At 45.7% G+C, this 23,758-nt stretch overlaps 1 protein-coding gene across 2 annotated transcripts in view; it reads right to left on the reverse strand.

Moving 5' to 3' along the window:
• Positions 1-23,758, reverse strand: part of EMILIN2 (elastin microfibril interfacer 2) — a 47,810-nt gene that overhangs the window by 18,291 nt on the left and 5,761 nt on the right. For both annotated transcript variants that reach the window (XM_080936405.1, XM_080936404.1), the window contains exon 3: positions 3,889-4,064. In XM_080936405.1, the coding sequence (XP_080792531.1) occupies positions 3,889-4,064 (176 nt within the window). The remainder of the gene's footprint in view (positions 1-3,888; positions 4,065-23,758) is intronic.

The following is a 23,758-nucleotide window of genomic DNA, read 5'->3' on the forward strand; positions in this document are numbered from 1 at the left end:
ATGACTCAATGATCAGTGATTTATCGGGCAGACATATATGGTAAATTCTCCACACAATACATCTACACAATAAGCTTACAACCACTTGACAAAGATGTAAACTGCCCACTTAGATAAAACAAATTGACCCTCTTGCATTGTCTGGCATCTATGGGAGGAGAGGCCTTTGGTCCAGTGAAGGCATGTTTTCCCAGTGTAGGGGAACGCCAAGGCACTGAGGTGGAGAAGGTGGTTAGGAGAGAGAGCACCTTCATGGAAGCAAGGGGAGGGGCAGGGGGATGGGAGGGGAGGGCATAACATGAAATGTAAATACAGAGAATATCCAATTAAAAAAAAAAAAACAAATTGACCCATAGAAACCCTCAGAAATAATCACATCTACCTAAGGCTACTCAGAGCCTCGTGGACAAAGATGGCTCTTCTTTGTTTTTCATCTTGATTCTCCCTTGCTCCTGCACTCTACCGCCTTACAAAATCTTTGGCCCCGCCCCACTCCCTACTGTCCAATCATGTATTGCCTTGACATCAACCTACAATTCACACTTGAGGTTGTCCTCAAAATACCTCCAGAACTGCTCCTCGGCTTTGCTTAGCACCCTTATTATGCCAAGAGTCTTGTTTGGCCTTGTTATGAAGACGGAGGCACTAACTGCAAAGAAGACGTGTCCCAGGTTCAAGGCCGGTGCAAGAAGAGGTGGTGGGGTGGCTTAAAAAGAGATGGAAGCATGCAAACATTTGATTTCTAATAATCTTATTTTGAGAAAAAGAACACAGGGAAACTATCCAAAAGACAAAAAACAATCACAGTAATGAGTCATGGAATGGAATTACATCAACAGAGAGAAAACACTAAATTAAACAAGAAAGGAGATACAGAAACTAAAGCAACTGAATGCAGAGTGAGAAACAAAGCCACCACGGCCTGCATGGCAGTAGAGGAGAGAAACTCTGGACGAAGCTCTCATGGCCAGCCTGGCAGCCAGAGAGAGACTCAACGGAGAGAAGAAACCCAAGCAACTCGGTCGCAATCACATACAATGGGTGTGTGCCAGATAAAAGGTCCTGGAATCTAAATGCTGCACACATCTGCTCTTTACTCTCACACAAGATTGTAATAGCAAGCAGCTTTCATATATAAAGTGCACATACCAGGAAAACAAGATGGAGGAGCAAATATCCAAACTCCTAAGCAAGTACTTGCCTGTAGAGAACTATAAAGAACATACTGGAAATTTTATTCTATCTTAAGATACTAGAAAAAAATGTCCAGGAAGTGGTGGCACACACCTTTAATCCTAGTACCTGGGAGGCAGAGGCAGGTGGATCAGTGAGTTTGAGGCCAGCCTGGTCTACAAAGCAAGTTCTAGGATAACCAGGGCTACAGAGAAACACTGTCACAAACAAACAAACAAAACAATCAAAGATGATTAAAATATTATTTTGAGCAAAGAAAAAAAGAAAGACCAGGGATGGAGGGGTGTGGGGGAGGGGCAGCTGGGTATGGTGGTGCACACTTTTAATCCCAGTGCACAAGAGGCAGGCAGATCTCTGTGAGTTCAAAGCCAACCTGGTCTACAGGAGCTCCAAGACAGCCAGGGATACATAGTGAGAGCTATCTTAAACCCTTCCTCCACCAAAAAATAACTTATAGTAATGAAAAATGTATCTGCAGCTCTGTGGGTTATAGGTTTTGCACTTTCTAAAGCCAGTGAATGAATGATAAAGCAGAAAGCAAAGCATTTGCTCTCACGGTAGGGTCTCACTGTGTAAACCACACTGGCCCTCAGACTTCCAACTCTCCTGTTGTTGCCTTCCATGTGTTGGGATTGTAAGTGCTTTGCCCTCTGATGAAAGGCTAGAAAACAAGCATTCTCTCCCCTGTCTTGTAAGACTCCATTAATATGGCCATAAGGGGAGTGAGGACAAAGAGCAGCCGTAAAGCATATAAAACTTGGAATGAAGTGATTTAAACTTGGTATCAGCAGTATCAAAACACACAGAAAAACTGAGCAATGTCTTAAAAATTCTGAGGAACAAACACACACACACACACACACACACACACACACACACACACACACACACATGCACGCACCATACATGCAAAATAAAAGCTTGTCTCCTACAAAATCTTTTCATGAATGTACTAGATGGGGCTGGGACATATAGCTCAGTGGTAGGTTGCTTGCCTTGCAAGCACAAAGCCCTGGGTTTTAGGTCCAGAACCTCATGGACCAGGCTTGGTAGCTCACACCTGTAAACACTTGGGAGACAGACATAGGCAGGTCAGAAGTTCAAAGTCATTCTTAGCCACATAGCAAGTCTGAGGCTACCCTGGGCTTCATGAAACCTTATCTCAAAGGAAAAATGAAAGAAGAGAAAAGGTAGCAGCCAGAGGCTGCATTCAAGTCACACAAAGGAACAGATGGAGGAAACAGATTCCAACTAAGAGAGGAAGATTAGCACCCCAGGGGATAGATCAGGATGACGAGTTTTGAGAGTTTTGAACGACTGAGGCGATTCCTGGAGGAATCACTTTAAGCAAATGCTGTGCTGTGCCTGGTCAGGGGGCCATAAAGATAACCAGAGATGAGTGTGGGTTGAAATAGGGATTAAATCATTAAAAAACAAAGGAAAAACATATATAATTACCAACTCTAAGGAATTCAGAGTGCACTACAGGGCTTGGCTATAAATGCTACTACATTATATCCAGCAACTATCAATCATGCATAGGGACCGGAAACACTGTTGTGAGCATATACAGCAACTATCAATCATGTATAGGGACCAGAAACACTGTTGTGAGTGTATACAGCAAGTATCAATCAATCATGCATAGGGACTAGAAACACTGTTGTAGAATGGGCAGAGGGAGTTACATCTTCACCTTCCATAATGAGAAGACAAAGATATGAGGCAAAGTCCTAGACTCAGCTAGTACTCAAATGAGCCGAAGGTGTGGCTCAAGAGTAGAGCATCTGCCTACCATGAACAAGGCCCTGGGTTCAATCCCCACTCAGAAAAACACAAAGTGCTCAGGGTAAACTATCTCTGAGGCAGAAGTGAAAAGGGCCATCCATGTCCTTCCCACTATTCCTCATTAAACAACTTGATTTGTGAAGTCACATATATGTTTAAACTTTGATAAAATAAAACTTGAAGCTAAAAGTATTCTGGGACTTCACATCTTCATTGTCTGAAAATTTACTATTTTAAATATATATTAAAATCTAATATATATTTCCTGTGCTATGCATTGCTTTGGTAATAAAATTTATTTAACAATCTACTTTACAAAAATATTTTGACTCACTACTAGTTTCAAAACTTGAAGTAACTCATTAATATAATAATTAAAATAAGAACTAAACCAATTTAACATTTAATTTCACAGAATAAATTGGTCTGCATCTGCTGAAATTAAGAAGAGGGGAAATAAAGCTGATTCAAGGGCAAAATACTAAGGACAGAAGTTACCTGTAAAGTTCACCCTGTCCATCTGATGCTTAAGAACAAAGGTGAGCATCGTGTGAGAATTCTGACTTGGGCTCAGCTTTGCAAACAGCTCATCCAGAGAGTGAACGAGTCCATTTGCTTTTTCACTGATTTATTCATTTGTTGAGACAATATCTCACTATGTAACCCAGGCTGGCATCAGAGCCTCAGTGATCCTCCTGCCTCTGCCTCCCAGATGTGCACCACCACTCCAGGCTGATCTACAAGTGGCCCTAATGAGGCAATTTACTTGCAAGGAAATGTGTCACCAACCACTCCTGCTTCTTCAAATACCATTCCCTCGACATGAGGATTTGCTCAGCCGTCCATTATAGACCACCAGTAACGTCAAATGTGACCACGCACAGCAGGGTACCAACAAGACATTACCTGTGGCTTTCTTTATGTTGTTTCTTGGTCGAGCTGGTGGGGTCCGGGAGGTCTTCATGGGGTCTTTGGGACCTTCTTGGCAGTCTGCTCCTCTAAAGCCAGGACAGCATCTCCATTCCAACTGGGTCACTATCTTGTACCTAGTGACAAATCTGGGTCTGAAGTTTACCCGATACCTGAGGACAGAAAACAGGGTTTCACTTTGGTGACCCTTAGTTATTAAGAGGTTCTCCAGTCCTCCTATGCTGACCCTTGTTACAATGTAAAATGTCCTGCACAGGTTTTGCTATGAAAACTTTGTCCCTAAGTGATAGGGCTATTGTGGAAGGTTCTGAAAGCTTTGAGTGGGGCCTAGCTGGAGGAGGCGGGCTCTTAGAAGTATATTATCCCTGCATAATTCTCTCCACACACACCCTGCTTCCTGCTCAACTGTTGTGGATTTGGTCTGATGCTTGTATTATGTTAATGGAGTTCCCAAAAATTGCATGAGAAGTTTTGTAATTCTTATAAGATGCTGAGGGTCCCTGCCCCCGGCTGGTTCTGATTGGTAAATAAAGTTGCCGGAGGCCAGTGGTTGGGCAGAGAGACAGAGGTGCGACTTTAGGATACACAGGCCAGGGAGGTTCAAGAAGAAGAGGATTCAGAACTGCCATGCAGGGAGAAGCACAGCTCAGAGAGAACCCAGAACATTGGGATGGGTAGCGAGGAACACAGGAATGTGTCGCAGCCACCAGGGCGATTAGAGTAGCATTAATCACCTACTGCTACACCCAACCATCCTGTGTCATATGCTCTCGCTGCTGATCTGTTCAAGAGTGTGGGTCCATGCAGCCACGGACTGGACCTCCGAACCCGTCAGTCAAAATAAACCCTTGTGCCTCTAAGTTGCTTCCATCCGGCACTGAGTTTGGTAGGTTGCGGCCCTCCCTGCTCTCTATTGTTTTATTTTGGTTTTGTGGGCAGTTGTTTGTTTGTTGGTTTGTTTGGTTGTTTTATTTGTAGCCAAAAGTGGCCCTCAACTTGCAATCCTCCTGCCTCAGCCTCCGGAGTGCCATCAGATCTGTTTTTTCCATATCCGTCCTCACAATATCTGTTCAATACAGACACTACCCAAACTTCAAAATGACTTTTTACTTCACCAACAATTTCTGTTCTGCAGTTCACAGCTCTTTAGGGGACACATTTCCACTGCAGCTCGGGACTGGTTTGCTTTGTATTCCCAGGGAACGTCCCTGAAGCCCTGCCTGCCATGAGCTCCCATGGTCACCTCTGTATCTCTTTCCCTGTGGGACATTGGCAGGGGCACTCATGCCTCGTTATAAAGGTGTCTTGACCCATAATTCCAATGGCAGAAATTTGGAAGCTTAGATGAATGTCCCCAAGGCCCATGTGACAAAGGTTAGAGTGCCAGCCTGTGTTTGAACATTTAGGAGACAGGACCCAGCAGGAGGATGTTATGTCATTGGGAGTGTGACCTTGAAGGGGACATTAAAACTTTGGCCCTTCACATGCTCCATCATGATCTGCCTCATCTCAGCCCCCAAAGCAACAGAGCCAGCCAAGGAGTAACCTTTTAATACTTTAACGAAACCTTGAGTCAAAGCAAACCTTCCCTCCGTAAAAGTTGACTGACTAGCAGAGAGGCTCTGAAGCCCTATTTACAGCTTACGTGTCAGAAGTGACAGTGTAGCTCAGTGGTAGAGCCTTCCCTTGACTAGTGTGGACCTGTGATTTGATTTGAAAAATATAAATAAATACAGTATGTGTTTTCTTGATACCAGAGACCTTCCAGGTTCTGTGGCTGGACATGGGACAGTAACAGTCCAGCAGCTCAGGCACACATGAGGGCCAGAGACAAGGGGCTCAGCCAGACCTCTGCTCACAGTGTAGACAAAAGCCCAACCACACAGGACGGCCTTCCTACACTCAACCCAACTCCCAGCTTCTGGCCTGGAGCCATCTCCTCTTGATTTCTCTCCACACTAGTCCAGCAGCTGGACTTCTCTGTGAGCCAACTTCCAGAGAGAAATGGGCTTTGTGTCGCTTCCCTGGGGTTGTCGTGTGCTGCTCAAGGGGGACTCAGTCAACCAGGCAACTCCAGGCCAAGTTCCAGCTGTGGGGGACAAGTTCCACACTGTGCATTCAAAAGTATGTTTCTGGGAAAACCAGGAATTCCTACAGGGAACAATCGTTTACAATGGTCAGAAGTACAACCCTGAGCCCTCCGTGAAGGTTTCCCCACTGCAGAATTCCTGGAAAGCTCCCACTTGGCTGTCCCTGGGGCAGCTAAACAGCTCTCAACTCCAGTGTCAGAACCTGAACCTCAGAGGATCGTGAATGGGCCTGGGCTGGGTCCTGAGTGTGCATATTTCAAGATGCTCCTGAGATGAACCAAAGAGGAACCGCAGGAAGTGAAGGAAAAAGCATGGTGATCATGAGGGGCGAAGATCTCAGAGTGGGAAGGCTCTTCAGTGAGAGACGGCTCGGTGAGAAAAGGGGCTTGCCACTGAGCCTGACATGAGTGTTACCTCGGGATCTGCACAGTAAAAGAAAAAAGGCAATTCTTCCACTGATATCCACATGTACACGTGTGCACATATACTCTCACACACAAGCACATATGCACACACATACCATTTAGACATACAATTAAGCACACACACTGACATATACACTAGAACACACCATACTCACACACACTTGTATTCACACATACAGACACACTTATACATACTACAGACACCACACATGTTCACACACTGTACACACTCAGATATACTCACACATGACTCACACATGCACACATACCACACACTCGCACATGCATATATGCATACATACACAGACATTCATAATCATATGTATATTCTCACACACATACATACTCACACATCCACACATACAGGCACATTTTCAAACACACACACATTCTCTCTCTCTCACACACAGACACATACATTCTCACACATGCTTGTTCACACTCAGAGTCATGAACTCTTGCACATGCTCACTCACACACACTTATATATACTCATTCACATACATAGCCATAATTTTGAACATTAAAAGACAATCACATTGGCTCTACTATGTTTTTTTTTTTTTTTTTTGACAACTTGCAGGTAAGATGAGTTGCCCAAGTTCATTCTCCAGTGGTTGGAATGGAAACTTCCAGGTTCTTCTGTAACACACACACCCTCCCAGCACACAATAACAGCCAGCTGCTCTCTGGCAGGTCCTCTAGTTCAAGGCAGCATCCCACCTGGAGATATTCCAGAAAGCCCTAAGCCCTGCGGGAGGAGGTATCTGACCCCTGCACGGCAGACTTGTGCTTAAGCGTCTGCTTTGGTCCAGGTAGACTCCAGCCTGGGGCCCCTCCCAGCCCGACCCATGGAATCCCTGCCCATCCTGCAGACTCAAGGCGAGCATCACGCTAGAGGAATGTGTAACCTCAGAAACTCTGCTCCTCGGAGCATTAAAGCGGAATGTGGAAATGTGTTTGCGTACGCCAGTAGATGACAGCCTGCAGGAAACCTTTCAGATAAGGCTGCATCCAGCAGAACAAACTGTGTCCCTTGGACAAAAAAACAGTGTGGTGGGCTAATCCCACCCAGCCCTGGAGCCTTTGCTTAACCCTGAACCAGGAGCTAGAGGGTGAAGAAGGACCTGCTCTCCCAACATGCTGTCACTGTGAGGAAGGGCGTAGCTGCTGCCAGCTCATCCCACAGTCAGGTCGCCCTCCTCTGACTGTATGATCTGCTGCCCATCTGACCCAAATCAGCCCTCAGCAGGAGTCTTTGGTGCCTTCAGGTTGTCTTCCTGACATCTCACGGTGAGGAAGAGCTCATACCGCCAGCAGCGACAGCTGGGAGAGACCTGGCAGCAATCTCTGGATACAGAAAAGCTTAGAGCAATTTCTCCCTACATTAAGTGACAGGCCCCTGAGGTGACCTTGGGCCTTGCTAGAGGAACCTCTGAGGGAACAGAATTAGCCAAGCCCCATAAACCCCAGCTAAAATGGGGTTCTCACTAACATAACACCAGCCTAAGAAACTCCAGAGGTTGGGAGGAGCCGTAATCACATGGGGCACTGCAGAAAAAGAAGGAAAAAGTCCCACCACTAACTTTTACAAATATTTAGGGGTGTGGCTTAGTGACAGCTCTTGCTGGCTTGAAGGCCCAGCTCCTCCCAAGCACCATACCAAAAGTAGTCAAGGCCTTTTACCTCATGTACATTTTAGAACTCCCCAAGCAGATATGAAGTGTTCCATTTTCTCCTGTGGGGAGCCTGCCCACCTCCTTAGAACCTAGAGCCTCCACACTGGGGGAAGTAAAGCTGGGCTAAAGGAGTGCTGTGTCCCCAAGCACCCGGTTTGTGCTCACATGGGAGGAGCTCACTAGCTGCTGACTGAGACAGTTAGCTAATGTCCCCAGTGTAGGGCAGACACACCAAGGAAACACACAAGGGTCAGTCAGGGCAGAGAGTACAGGCTGACTCAGGTCACAGCCTGGCTCCCCTCCAAGTCTCTCCCCATTGGGACCATGTCAGCACCCTGTATGTGCGGAGGAGCCTTGTCCACAGCTGAGGCGGACATCTGTTTCAGTTAAAGAGTCTGCATATATACACCACCATCACCCCAGCCCACAGTCTACACAGAGGTTCATGCTTGGTGCTGTGCATTTGAGGGTTGGGACAAAGGCATAGTGACTTGTAGTTACCACTGCGGGGTCATATAGGCAGTTCAACTACCCCAAAAATCCCTGAGTACTTACCCTTCCTTATCCCCCTCCCCAAGGGCCTCTGGTCTTTATTTTCTCCCTCATTTCTCCAGGATATCTCATAGCTGTGGCCACAGGGTTCCTCTCAGTCTGGCTTCTTTTGCTATGAAGGGCATTTCTAGTTCCTCCTGGCTTTTTGTGACTTGGCAGATAGAATAGGCAGGTGATCCACCACTGAGCCTAAAGCCTTGTTTGTTTGTTGGTTGGTTGGTTTTTCAAGACAGGGTTTCTCTTTGTAGCCCGGGCCATCCTGGAACTTACTCTGTAAACCAGGCTGGCCTTGAACTCAGAGAGCTTCGAGTTGCCTCTGCCTCCCGAGTGCTGGGATCAAAGGTGTGCACCACCACTGCCCAGCAAGAGCGTTTCTTTTTAAGGCTAAATTATAATGCATTGTGTAAAACATCATTACTAAATACAGCATGTCTGATTTCAGGAATTCAATGAAAAGTCATTAATCATTAATTGGATTAATAGTTGATTAATCAAACAAAAATACTGTATTTGTCAAAGTTTATGTGATCTAATATCCTATTTTAAGAAGAAAAATGTTTCCTCTGGTCTAAAGAGCTAAGAATTCTCCAGTCTTCTCAGAACTAAACTGGGCCGTGTGGACCCGGGAGACACACACCCAAGGTGCTCACTAGTCACACAAACTATTTAGATTTACATTAAATAAAATTAAACATTTAACCCCAAGGGCAACATTTCAAGTACAGAACAGCATAAATGTGACCACAGAAATTCCCACCAGACAGTTTGCTGCAGAGGATAAAAGAAGCTTTCAGGAGGCTCATTGGTAGACCTGGATTTCTGACCTTTATTAAACTGAGCCCAGCAGAAGGAAACAGACAGTGTCCACAACACACCCGATGGAGCTCACACAGAAAGCTTCTCCGAGAGGAAACACTGGCTGCTGTTCAGGGACCATCCACATGGTGGACCATAGCCGAGGCTCCTAACCCTGTGCCGGGCATTTACATATATTCTATTTACTGAAACATGGCACAGATGCAAAGCCCAGCACCCCTGTGGGACACAGCCTGGGACTTCTGCAGAGAACACACTTTCTAGTAAGTACTTTCCCTTCTATTCACTGGCCTACCACAACCTGAAGCCAGCTTTTCTGGCTTAATTTGGCATATGCAAGTAAGTCCCAATGGCTAGTCAATCTAGAAGGATGGAGAAAGGAACCATAAAGAATGAGTCGGCCCAGAACATCCCAGGAAAGAAATCCATGTGCTACCAAGTCACTTTTCCTGCTTCTACCTCAACTCAACTCCGACTCGCTATGTAGCTGATGCTGACAGCTCATCCTTTTCCATCTTCCCAGTGCTGGGATGATAAGCATGCACCACCACACCCAGTCATGTGTGTGGTGCTGGGGAACTGACTCAGGCACTTGTGCTAAGCCAGCACTGCCAACGGAGCCACATCCCAGCCCTCGATTTGCTTTTATTTTTTTCAAAATAAAATTGCACTAAAATACATAGGACATAAAATTTAGCACCTTGACATTTACTTATATATCTATATATTTATTAGCCCTGTGGGTTCAAACCCAGAGCATTGTGTGTCCTGGCAAATGTTCCAGCTCTGACCTCACCCAGCCCGTTGTGACCAGTATAATAGGTCTGTGGGTCTGTGGATGGCGTTCCTCTCCCTAACTCCCCAAATGGAAACCCTGTAACCACCAAACACAAACTCCCTGACACGCCCAACCCACGTTCTGCAGCCCCGGTCATCACTTCCTCTGTGAACTCAATGGCTCTTGGTGCGTCACGCACACACTCTTAAAGCACGTGTCTTTTTATCTAGCCCTTTCCACACTCTCGTGGGCCCTCCTTGTTGCAGGGTGTGTCTGAACTTCCTTCCCTTTTTGCTAACAATTCACTTGTACAGTCTTGGTCTCCTTGAGGAGCTGACAAGACTGATGTCCTAGGAACCACAGGCTTGCTTTTCTTATTTTGGTGGGTGTTTTGGTCAGTAAATGAGTAAATCAATGATCCTTTTCTGTTTGTTGACCCTCTGCCAAAATAGAATGCAGTCAGGGGGTGAAGGCTATAGAGTGGGAAGTGATTTCCCCCACTGAAACTTTGGAATTTCAAAGCACTGCCCACTTGGATCTTGTGTCTGACTGAAAGCCAAAATGGTCATTTTCCACCTTGGCCATCTCCAAACGTGGGCTATGCAACATCAGGAGATGGACTTTGATCCCTAGGTCCCGTTCATGGCTCCATTCCAAGCCAAGGTCCTCCTCCTTACAGCTTAAAACACAAACTCAAACATCAAGCTTTTCATCTTTTTCTGCTACATTACACATTTGTAATTGGATCCATGCAGAACCTGACACAGGAGAAAGAAACTTAAGACGTAGCATGGCTCTTTAGGAAAATTTGTCCAGACTTTAGCAAGCCAGAATGCTTAGGCCATGATAATTTTTGTGAAATATGAAATGTCTATAAGAATCTAAACGTCAGGTTAATGTGTCTTGATTAAAGTCAGATTGCAAGAAAGTTTTGTGTGTGTTGTAAAGTAACAGATCCTAGATCAAAGCAATGCGTTCAGAATGAAAATGTCCTTCTAGAGAGGGCACCCCGGTTCCTGGAATGAGGGACATGGTTGCCGGGAGAAACGGGATTGTAAGTTTATGGCTTGTTCTATTTCCTCTTGAATTAATTTCCTTATGCACTTAGGGGCAAGTTATGTTTCAAAACCCGCCTAGCATTTTGCCCTGATCATTCAGAGTAATGAGTAGGTTTCCTCCACAATTTATAATTATCCTGGGAGAAAAAAAGGACAATCTTCATTCCTAAAGAAAGGATTAAGGAAACGACCGTGGTCTGTGTCAGGTCTGCCCCAATTCAGATGCAGCCGATAATGGAGCTGTTCTCCTTGGATCTGCTCAGGCAATGGGCCCTTCCTTCGGAGCAACTCCGAGGAGCTTATCTGGTGCTGGCTGCATCCAGTCCATGAACTATAGCCTAAGGCTGTGTTCCAATGAAGCTACATTCTTAGCTCTGAGAAGCACATCCCCAAAGCAAGTCACCGGGTCTTGGGAAAGAAAAGGGAGTCTGAGCCTGAGCCAGCGCACATGTTTTTAAATAAGAGCTCTCTATGGGAGGCCCATCTCTGTTGTAGGCTGTTCCTCCAATGTATATTGCTTCAGTTCCCATACCTCTACCCTGTTTCCACATTCCTAGCAGCAGAATCACAGAGAAGCCAGCTCCCAGTCACTCCCCAGTGAGCTCATCCTGTGTTCCCACAGTGTGGACCATGAGAACATCTGCTGGCCTGGGTCTGTGAGCCAGCCTTTCTACTCAGAGCTACTGAAGAAGAATCTAAGTTTTAGTTGTGTGTGTGTGTGTGAGTGTGTGTGTGTGTGTGTGTGTGAGAGAGTGTGTGTGTGAGTGAGTGTGTGTGTGAGTGAGTGTGTGTGTGTGTGAGTGAGTGTGTGTGAGTGTGTGTGTGTGAGTGTGTGTGTGTGAGTGTGAGTGAGTGAGTATGTGTGTGTGTGAGTGTGTGTGTGTGTGAGTGAGTGTGTGTGAGTGTGTGTGTGTGAGTATGTGTGTGTGAGTATGTGTGTGTGTGAGTGTGTGTGTGTGAGTGTGAGTGAGTGTGTGTGTGTGAGTGAGTGTGTGTGAGTGTGTGTGTGTGTGTGTGAATATACACTACAATGTCCATATATAGGTGGAAGGACAACTTGCACACATCAGTTCTCTGACCATATAGGGTCTGGGCACCAAACTCTCTTTGCCAGTCTCTGTGGCAAGTACCTTCACCCTCTAAGTCATCTTGCCAGCCTAAGAACTCTATTTTGATCACTTCTTTTCTTTTTTAATTGCCCGGATGCTACTATAAAAATCACCATAATTCCACAACTCTCCTTCCCGCGACAGAGGTGTTTCATGACTTCGCAGCCCCGGCTCTCCCATTTCAAAGCTCAAAGCGCCCTATCCGCATGCACCCCCATCCATGTTCTCAAAACTACTTTGGAGTGGTGGATACTATACAAGATTTGCTGTGCCATCCAGGCACTAATCAACTCCAGGCCTTTCAGTGAAGTCTCTGGACTATGGCAAGCCTTTAGGCCACACCCACGGTGAGGTTGCAATCACTCAGAAACAGAACAATCCAGAGACTGAAAACCTTCTCTGTGGATATAAGAGGAGGTTCTTCTGTTGTACCAATTTATTTTCCCTTTAAAATCATCATCTGAAACATGGGGACACTGTGTTTTCTAAGCTGTAATCACACTGGGAGAAAAGATAAAAGCATCAGAAGTAAGAAGTTTGCGCCTCTTCCAGCCTCGGAGTCCGTGAATAACACAGTGACATGAAGTCATTCTCACCCACGTTCTGCTTGGGAGAGCAGGCTTTCTCTGTGGAAGAACACTGTCACAGACCAACCTCCACATCAGGTTCTAAATATGTAATGAGTATCAGGGAGGAGGACACTGCTCACCAAGATAAAGAACTGGGCCTGGGGAGTCAGCAAAGTACCAGTCAGGCCAGTGTGAAGGACCTGAGCTCCGATCTCCAGCCCCTACTATAACTGGTGCTGTAGCCATATCTCTAATCCCAATCCGAAGCAGAGACATGGGATTTCTGTCTATCCAATCAAGTTCAAGGAATAGCTCTACATGTTTTAAAAAGAGGTGGAAAACAATAGAATAATTCAACTATCTATCTTCCTTTGGCCACAACATGTATGTGCCATGGTCATGTACAAACATGAGCACACAGACCTACACACACATTAAAAAACAATTGTAAAGGCTTTTAGTGGGGCAGGAGATGGGGAGGTCCCACGGCAAAAATGAGAACACATTTCCCAAGATTCACTGCAGGGTTACATTGAAGTCCAAGGACATCTACAAGTTGTATGCCATTGGTGTTCTAATCTTCAGAGCTGTCACTCTACTGTGTACTCACAGGACTGGAGTTTTATTAGAGACCTTTAAGGTAGGGGACCCATTTCCAGGCCAGTCCAGGGTGGTTCTGAGAACCACCAAGAACACAGGAGGCTCAACAAGCCATGAAGCTGTTCAAATTAACACTGAACCTGGGAATTGAAAGCCAAACTCAGTTCATATGAGACTTAACAAGAAAAGGAAAATGTACACTTTGCCTCTCACCCATTCTTTAGGGCCCCTAGGCCTATTCAGTGTCTTTCCTTGAGCCACCGGAATCCAATACTTAAATGTTTTTTCCCTATGGTGACCACCTACACGAGAAACATACAGATCTATCACCTCAAACATCAGATTTGTACCTGTTCCAACTTCACCAAAGGTCGGCTGTGTCAGAGCAATCAGGACAAGTCTCAGTTGCCACAAACATAAACTGTTAGCAACGAGAAGTTACCAACTACTGGTTCAGAGTACAGCACAGGTAAAGCTCAAAGCAATTATGCTCATTAAAAAAAACAGGTCAAAGAAAGACTGTATTCTGTGATACTGTTTATAGAAAATTCTACAGCACTCTAAACTGAGCTATAATAATGAAAGGGAAGCAGAAATTGCCAGCTTCCATTGAAGATTTGTTGGCAAGGGTGGATGGAGAAATTAACAAAAGGTTTGAGAGATTGGGGAACAGGGACACCAGCCCAAGGATGGCTCCACCCACAAAGGGTTGATCCCTCCCCCATCAATCACTAAGGAAATGACCTATAGGCGTGCATATAGCCTAACCTTATGGTGTCTAAGTCTCTCTTTTCTCCAATGACTCTAGTTTGTATTAAGTTGACATAAAACTAGCCAGGAAAGCTCTCTCTGTCTCTGTCTCTCTCTCTTTCTCTCTCTCTCTTTCACACACACACACACACACACACACACACACACACACACACACATACACCACTGTTAAATCACAACCTTCCCTTTCTTGCTCATCCTAAGATCATAATTAATATAAATATCACAGTAAAAAACACTGTACAAATTTGAAAAGGCTCACAGTCTTATAAACACTTTAAAAATTTGGTCTCATCTCTTTAAAATATCAAGTCTCCTTAAAATACAAATTCTTTTTGAGGTCAGACTGGTCTATATAGCAAGTTCCAGGGAAGCCAAGGCTACACAGAGAAACCCTGTCTCAAAAAACAAAACAAAACAAAGCAAAGAAACAAAAAAAAAAAAAACAAAACAAAACAAAAAAACACCAAAATCTTATAAGACCCAAAACTTCTCAGCTATGGGCTTCTGTAAAATATACTTTTTTTTTTTTTTTTTTACTTCAAGAGGGAGAAATAGAACACAGTCACAATCTGAACAAATGAAAACCAAACTCCAACTGTGCAGATAACTCAGTGCCCAGGGTCTGGGATCCACTCATGATTCTCCAGGCTCTGGCCGTCTTTATGCCATTCCTACTGCTGTGCCTAGTTGCCGTCCCATGGTCCTAGGATCTCCAAATTCTGGAGTCTCTTACTGCATCTGCACTTTCACCAATAGCCTCTCCTGGGTCCTTTTCAGGGACAACCCCATCACACAGTGCCTCCACTGCCCTCTGTGACCCCTTCTTGATTTCAAAAATCCGTACCACTTGGTGACTCTCACACTACTACCAAGTTCAGCTGCTAACACCAGGTAAGACCTTGCCTGCCTCTGGAATACAGTTTCCAGACTCTGTGCTGACTCTGAGGAAACACTTCCCTTAAATTTCACCTCAGAGAAGCTGGTCTCTTCTTAAGTACCAGGTGACCAGCATGGATTGACCCAGCAAAGAGTTCACTTCATTAGCTCTTGTCTCTTGTTAATCAAAGCTTCAGCTGAAGCTGACCAGACATCATATACTATTAATTCAATCTGGCAAATGCCCCTGAGTCTTTAAACTTCCCTCTAAAACTTTACAAGACTGACCTCCATCTTTTGCATTATTCCCAATCTTATCTTCCAGACTCCCACAAAAGAGCCCACAGAAGAGCAGAGCAGGCTGAACGGCATGAGGAACAAGCCAGTAATCCTCCAATGGCTTTTCTAGCCCAGAGTCCCAAATTCCTACCACAATCCTCCCCAAAAACATGATCAGGTCTACACAGCAATACCCCATAGTCTTGGTACCAATTTTTGTCTTAGTCAGGGTTACTATTGCTGTGACGGAACACCACGATCAAAAGCAATTTGGGAAGTAAGTGTTTTTATTTCACTCACTGTTCCATAAAACAGTTCATCATCCATAGTTCATCGCTGAAGAAAGCAGGGCAGGAACTCAAACAGGGCAAGTACCTGGAGGCAGGAGCTGACGCACAGGCCATGGAGGGATGCTGCTTAGTGGCTTACTGCTCATGAGGTGTTAAGCCTCATGAACTCTCTTATAGAACACAGGACCACCTGCCCAGGGATGGCACCACAAACAATGGGCTAGGTTCTTCCCCATCAACCATTAATTAGAAAAATGCCCTATAGGCTAGCCTACAGTCAGGTCCTATAAAGACATTTTCTCAATTGAGCCCTCCTCCTCTCTCATGATTCTAGCTTCTGTCAAGTTGACATAAACCTAGCTCAGTGCACCACCTTAATCACAATGTTGCTTTGGTGGGAACCTACACACACTGGAACAGTAAGTTACACAATTTCACATATGTATTTTATGCAAACTACACCTCAAAGCTGGTGTGTGTGTGTGATTCGTTTGTTTGATACAGGTTCCCTCAATGTGGACCTTGCTGTTGAGGAACGAGTTATGGAGACCAGGTTAGCTTTGAACTCACATCTATTTGGCTCAGCCTCCTCACTTCTGGGAATAAAGGCGTGTGCAATCACACACAATAAAGCTGTTGTTTTTAAGAAATGAACTGTTTTTTAATTCAAGTATTTTAGCATCTGCAGGTCTAGCTGGCAGTGCAGCTTGGAGCTGTGAGTCTACACACATGAAGACAGGCCCTGATCAACCCCAGCCCCCGAATGTAAAAATTATTAAAATATTCAAGTTTCAGGAAACAAAGTGCTCTGGACTTCAGTTTAGCCAACTACAGTGAATCTCAAGTAGCAACTAAAGGCAGCATCGCTAAGGCCTTTTCAGAATGAGGAGCCATCTTTTTTTTTCCATTAATTTATTCACTTTATACACTGATCAGAGCCTCCCCTGTCTCCTCTCCTTCCAGGCCCTCTCTCTTTCTCACCTCACTTCCCTCTTCTGTCCCCTCCCTTTCTCCTCGGCGAAGAGGAGACCTCCCATGAAAATCAACCCACCTTAGCACATCAAGTTGTGACAGGACTAGGCACATCTTCTACTGAGGCTCTACAGGGCTGTCCAGTTAAGGGAAAGGGATCCAAAGGCAGTCAACAGAGTCAGACAAGTTCCTGCTCCTCATGTGAGAGGTCCCACATTAGAACAAAGCTATACATTTGTTACATACATGTAGGGAGGGGTGTAGGTCTGTCTCATGCCCTCACTCCTCCACAAGATTTCCCAAGCTCTGCCTAATGTCTGGCTGCGGGTCTCTACATCTGTCTACATGTATAGCAGAATACCATTAACAGTGTCTGAGATGGGCTCTTTCTCATGGCATTGGACTCAGGTTGGGCCAGTCATTGGTTGACCATTCCCTCAGTCTCTGCTCCATCCCTGCACTTCTTATAGGCAGGATACATAGTGGGTGGAAGGTTTTGTGGGGTTGGTATCCCCATTCCTCTACTGGAAGTCTTGCCTGGTTATAGAAGGATATGTTCCATATCCCCTATTGCTAGACTCCTGGGAATTTCCATTGGAGGAGCCATCTTTTTATAAAAGGTTTGGCAACACAGTCAATTGTTTTGCCTATTGGAAACAGGTTTAATTTTTTTAACCTTTATAGACTTGAGGACTGGAGAGATGGCTCAGGGGTTAAGAGTACTTTTTGTTCTTTCAGAGGACCCAGGTTCAGTTCCCAACACCTACATACTGGCTCATAACTGTCTGTAACTCCAGTTCCAGGGGATTTGATGTTTTCTTTCTAGCCTTCTTGGGAACCAAGCATGTGCACTGTGGGAATACATACATGCATGCAAAACACAACATACAACACACACACACACACACACACACACACACAACACACACACACACAAAGTAAAATAAAATAAACATAAAATATAAAATAAAACAAGAAGTGTAGAACTGATGATTAAGAAAGACAGTTCAAGGGCTGGAGAGAAAGCTCAGTGGTTAAGAGCACTGGCTGCTCTTCAGGGGTCCTGAGTTCAATTCCCAGCTACCGCATGGTGGCGCACAACCATCTCTAATGGGATCAGATGCCCTCTTCTGGTGTGTCTGAAGACAGATTCAGAACTCATATACATAAAACAAACAAATAAATCTTAAAAAAACAAAAGAGAGAGAAAGACAGTCCAGAGAAGACTCTAAATAACTGCCTTCAGAGTACTAGGTTGTAGAAAAGTATGTATAAAAATGGACATTAGCTTTGAAGATTCAGAGGCTGAGGGTATAGTCCAGTAGCAAAGCACGTACCCAGCATGTACACAACCCTGTGTTCAAGCCCTAGAACCAGAAAGAAAAGAACTTACAACAGATCTTGAAAACGACCCAGTGATTTTTGCCTTTAGTTTCTACTTGAGATTTCTCATAGATTTATTATTCAATTATGCATCACAAAGAATGATCACTGACAAGAGCCTAGTGACACTCTGCTGAAATCCCAGCACTCAGGGCTGAATGAGGAGGGCTGTTAGCTTAAGGCTAGCCTGGGCTACAGGGGCTTCGGTCCCCCCCCCAGGACCCCTCCACCCAAAAAGGCAGGAAACAGCCAGGTGGTGGCAGTACACTCTTTAATCCCAGCACTCAGGAGTCAGAGGCAGGTGGATCTCAAGAGTTCAAGACCATCCTGGTCTTCAAAGTGAGTTCCAGGACAGCCAGGGCTATACAGAAAAACAGTGCCTCAAAACAAACAATCAAACAAACAAAATAGAAAACAGGCCACTGAAATGAATAAAGCACCTGCCACCAAGCCCATCCCAAGGACCTCAGAAGACTTCCTAGCAGATGTCTTCTGACTCACACAAGAAAGCTGTGATACACACCCCACAAAATATAAGAAAAAAAAATGTTGAGAGCCAGTCAGGATTCATGGCTTTCTAGTAATGATTTTGATGTGGGGAGTTGAGAGGTGTCTCATGCTTTGGTTCAAAAACAAGCTACAAATGCTGCTCTGGGTTCCCTCCTGTCCCAAAATTCAAGGGAGCTCTGGGGTTGTCTTCACCTTCTGTTCTGCACGACACAGTGATGCCTTCCCTTTGCAAGGTCAGGTGAAGCTGCAACGCATCATGGGGAAGAGCCTGTGCCCTGACTGCTGTATTGGCCCTGCCTGCAGCATCAGGAAGTCACTCCAGGGTTAGAGACACAAACCAGGCCTGGGTACTGCCACCTCCTCAGGCTAGATACAGAGTTTGAAAAGTTCAAACTATCACGAAAGGCTTGCTACTGCCTCCCTGCCCAAGTCCTTCAACCAAACACGTGAGAGGATTGTGCTTAGCGGATATGAATGAGGCCTCTAGTCCCATCACCAGGAGAGGGAAGGAAGGGCAGAGGGAGAGAGGAAGGGAGGGTGGGTGGGTATGGGAGAGGGCTCTGTGGTCTGGCAGGAGCCAGAGAAGGGCTTTAATGGAGACAAGCCTGCCCACGAAGGGCTGGATTGCATAACCACCCCACCCTGATCTCTGTTGCAATGAACATCACAGCTCCCAACCCTCCTTTCCTCAGATACAGAGAAGCTTCAGTTTGCAGAAAAACAAGCAGTATGTCCCCAGTTCACAGGTTTGGAAGGCCTCCTTCGAATTTACCCGTCTGGCACATTAGTGAAACAACTTCCAGCTGAAAGGAAAGTCTTAGAACCTTTTTGGGTTTTGTTTTGTCTTGGTTTTCCCCCCTTTTGCCTGCCCTGTGTACAACAAACTGCCCTTGAACTTGTAGAGATCTGCCTGCCTCCGTTTCCAGTGTGCATCTCACTCTACAAAGGACCATGCTGAGCTAATCTCTGCAAAGCAATAACCAATTAAGCCCACTCAAGTCCAAAAAAGGACTCTGGAGAAACACAGAGAAGCCACTGCATATTCCTTTTGGTGGAAGTGACCAGCTTAAGAAGGGTAGCCCAAACTGCTTTCCCTTTAGCCAAATGCATAAACGAAGTACATTGTCCTGAAGGGCTGGCCTGGCAAATCAAAAATTTTAAGCACATTACTTCATCTTTTGGTATTCTTGGGGGGAGGGGAAGAACAGCTGGGTCCTTCCAAATGACACACCCCGAAAAGTTTGCCTTCCACAGTGCTTTTGAACCTCCACGACCTCTTTAATAAGAAAGGACAAAAGTTGGTGGCAAGTTTAATTTTAATTCTCTCAGCATCCTCCAATGAGAACAGCTATCAAAACTACCCTGGTCTCCCTTCTCTCCTTCCGGTGAAACTGCTCTTCTTAGCTGCTCTTTCTCACTGTTATCAAGATAATGTTTGATTAGTTGAACCCTACTAATTTTAATCCCAGAAAACTGACTCATGGAAGGACTAAAGCAGTTCATTCCGTGTTGGGGGTGGGGGGGGGAGGAAAGAAAGAAAGTCACGTGACCAGCGGAAACTCTGGACACTCTGACAGACTGGAAGCAATGTGCACATTGGCAGTTTATCAGCCTAAGGTTAAAAACCCTCCTGGGAAGGAGGGTGTGACTGTTCTACTCGCACCTATTGCGTTATATCAGCTCAGCAAGCATGAACGCAGCTTAACGGTCTCCATATGTGGGAAGGTCCTGAAGAATTCGGGGTTGTGTATCGAGGTGGTATAGCTGACCTACTATACTATCCTGGATCTAATTCCCAGCTCCATTAAAAAAAAAAGAAGACAGAAACAAAAGCCAAGCAATGTGGAAACATTTCAGTGGCTGAGGGACGATCACCTAGAGCTGTGCTTGTGGACCACATCAGCATCCTAAGGAGTACTGATGTACCCGTTCCTCAGCACCGCAGAAGCAGCAATCCCTGTGGAAGGGCCTCACTGAGGTGTACTGTTGTTATGCACTCCCCATGGACCCCAGGGCTGGCTCTGTACCCAGCACCTCTTGAGGTTCAAATACTTTTTAAAAGTTGATCTTTAGCACACCGTTTCCTTATTACCTCAGACCACTCGGTCATCCACTCTCTTGAGCACTCCATTCTTCCTCTACAGCAGCAAGACCCTCAGCTCTAAAGGCTTTGGAGACAGTAGCCCTCATGAGGCAGCTGCCTCAGGGCACATGAATGTGTATCCACCAGGTACTGGGCTAAGGTTTGCCTCACTCTTGTGACAGTGAGGTTTTCTCAGGCGGATCAGCTTTCCTCATCTGCGCCTCCTGGACACAGCTCTGCCTTTAGTCCCGAAAAACACGTGCTTTAGGTGCCTGGTAACTTACCTATGCCTCACAGCAAGGGTCTGAGGGTGGTATCTGGAGGCTCAGGCTAACTACTATCTTCTTAGCCAGCACATGTCATCCACATACTTGGACTGAAGCCAGCGTGGGGAGCCTGCCCTGGGTGGCTTATCACAGCTCTGTACAGACCACAACCACACCCACAACCACCTACCCTTTTCTGGCTCCCTCAGTATTTTAACTCAGATACCTACCATGTGTTAATGCATGTCAACAGAGAAAGACTAATTAATGGAAATAAAACACTCCACCAAGAGGTGACTGGTTTTTTTCTTCCTTCTTTGCTGTTGGTGATTTGTTTCTGTGGGCAGGGGAGTTGTTTGGTTTGGGTTTTGTTGAGACAAGGTTTCTCTGTGTAGCCCTAGAACTCTTTCTATAAACCAGGCTGGCCTCTAACTCACAGAGATCTGCCTGCCTCTGCCTCCCTAGTGCTAGGATTAAAGGCCTGTACCACCATCTGGCCAACTGTTGCTGTGTTTTTGCTTGTTTGTTTGTTTTTAAGGCCATGGCTTTTATTTAAATTGTATTCATTCTCTCCAAGATTAAAAACAAAAAGTTAGGAAGAGAAACACAGAAGTTTGGGGTTTTGTTTTGATGATACTGGGGATTGAATCCAGGGTCTTAAACTGCTGAGTCGTTTTCCTGAGACCCCAGTCTGTGTCCTGCCCACAGTAACAAGAAGAATAATAACTATGGGACTATTCTGGAAAAAGCTTTCCAGACACAAACAAGAAACCTGTAAGACAATCTTGAGTTCTATAGGAAGATACAATCCCTAAGGGCTGTAGGATGGGAGCCCCCACCAAAAGACTCCATAGCAGTCATGTGACCTTCACGTTTAAATGTGTGGTCGCTCCGCCCCTTCCGCAGGTGTCCTGTGACACTAGCTTAGCCTTCTGCAGGTGATCTCAATGCTAAGGAGCAAGGCTCTGAACCACCAACTGTGCGCCAAATGTTTGTTTAAAAGGTAACAGGGGAGGAAATACCCTCTCTGTATTGGATGGGATTGTGCTCCAGGAGATGTGTAAGAAATTGTCTGGAGTTTTGTTTTAGCCCTTATGCATCCTGTACTTGGGAGGGGAAGAAAAAAACGAAAATAAACTGTTTTTCCTGGCAAGGACTGGTCTTTAATAGACAACTTTCTTTCCAACTGTATGACCATCTGTTCCCCTTGGAATCTGAAGATTAGAAGTGTCTTGGATCTTGACCCAGAACCAACACCTGCTGCAGATTCCTGGTCTACAGTTTTCCCAGCAGCCACAGGCTCTAAGTGTATCCCACCCAGATCCCTCTTGGGGCTTGTCTTTTTTTTTAAGGAGTTAATAGTAGATGTAGTCAATGGTAGAATCCGCATCCAGCATGTAAAATGCTCCGGGTCCATCCTTAGCAGGGGAGAGGAGGGAGGGGAGGGGAGGGGAGAGGAGGGGAGGGGAGGGGAGGGGAGAGGAGGGGAGAGGAGGGGAGAACACTAGTATCTAATATGGACAAGCATTCTTGCAGAAGAAAAACTACAGGAAAAGCAGAAAGGAGGCTGGGTAATGTCAGGCAGGCAGAAGTGGAGCCTTTCCTGCATTCCGCCTGGGTCCCTACTTCCAAGGTCAGCCCTCTCAACAGCAGCCACACACCCAGACTAACAGCATCCCCATTCTCATTGGAAAAAGACTCCCTCCCCTCCCTCTCTGTCTCTCTGTCTCTGTCTCTCCGTCTCTGTTTCTCTCTCTCCCTCCTTCCTTCCCTCCCTCCCCCCCCCCCCCCCCCCGCTTTCTTGGCTGTTGCTTTACAGAACAGATGATGAAGTGGAACAGAAACAGAGGCCCTAGCACTCAGGAGACCAAGGGAGGAGACGACCTCCATTATAAGGACAGCCTAGCATACAAACCAAACAACAGCATCAAAACAAGAACCAAGGGCCAGAGAGATGGCTCAGTAGTTAATACCACTTGCTGTTTTGCAAAGGACCCATTCTTTAGCTTCTACCTGCCTGGCAACTTATGACTCGAGTTCCAGGGGAATCCAACGCCCTTTTCTGAATCTACAGGTTGTGAACATGTGGACAGTACATATACACTTGGAGACAAAACACCCCGCACATAAAAAATAGATCTTAATCCCAGACAGTGGTTAACCCCTCAACAGTCATGAGCATCAGCGCATGGGTTCTTGGATTCCAGGTTTTAGAAATGCTCTAGGGCTGGGTAAGATGGCTCACTGAGGTAAAGGCAGTTGCCACTGAGCGTGATGACCCGGGTTCAATCTCCCTCCCCAGTACCCACGCAAAGGTAGAAAGGAGAGAACCAAGTCCTGCCATTCTTCTCTGACCCTGACTCAGTGCTGTGCAGTTGGCCCATCCCCATTCCTGCCAAATACATAGAGAAGGAAGGGAAGACTGCCATAGGTGGAAAACCTCTCATCTGGAATTTCCTTCATACACAATACAAAGGGCCAGAAGCTAGCAGGAGAGAGTACAGATTAATGTAATCATTTCCTTAAGAGAAAGGACTATGAACCAGCAAGTGGCCCTCAGCTGAGTCTCTCTGGGCTCTCTTGAGCCTCACTTAGCATCCTAAGCCAGGTAGCAGGAAGGAAGTCCTCACTCCTCTATGACACCTGAGGCTACTGTATAACAGAAAGGCAGAAACTGCTTCCAAATTTGAGCTATAAGCCCCTGGGAAGCATGTACTGTAGCCTCTAGGGACTTTGG

The sequence above is a fragment of the Micromys minutus genome (genome assembly GCF_963924665.1).
Source record: "Micromys minutus genome assembly, chromosome: 23".
Classification (NCBI taxonomy): Eukaryota; Metazoa; Chordata; class Mammalia; order Rodentia; family Muridae; genus Micromys; species Micromys minutus.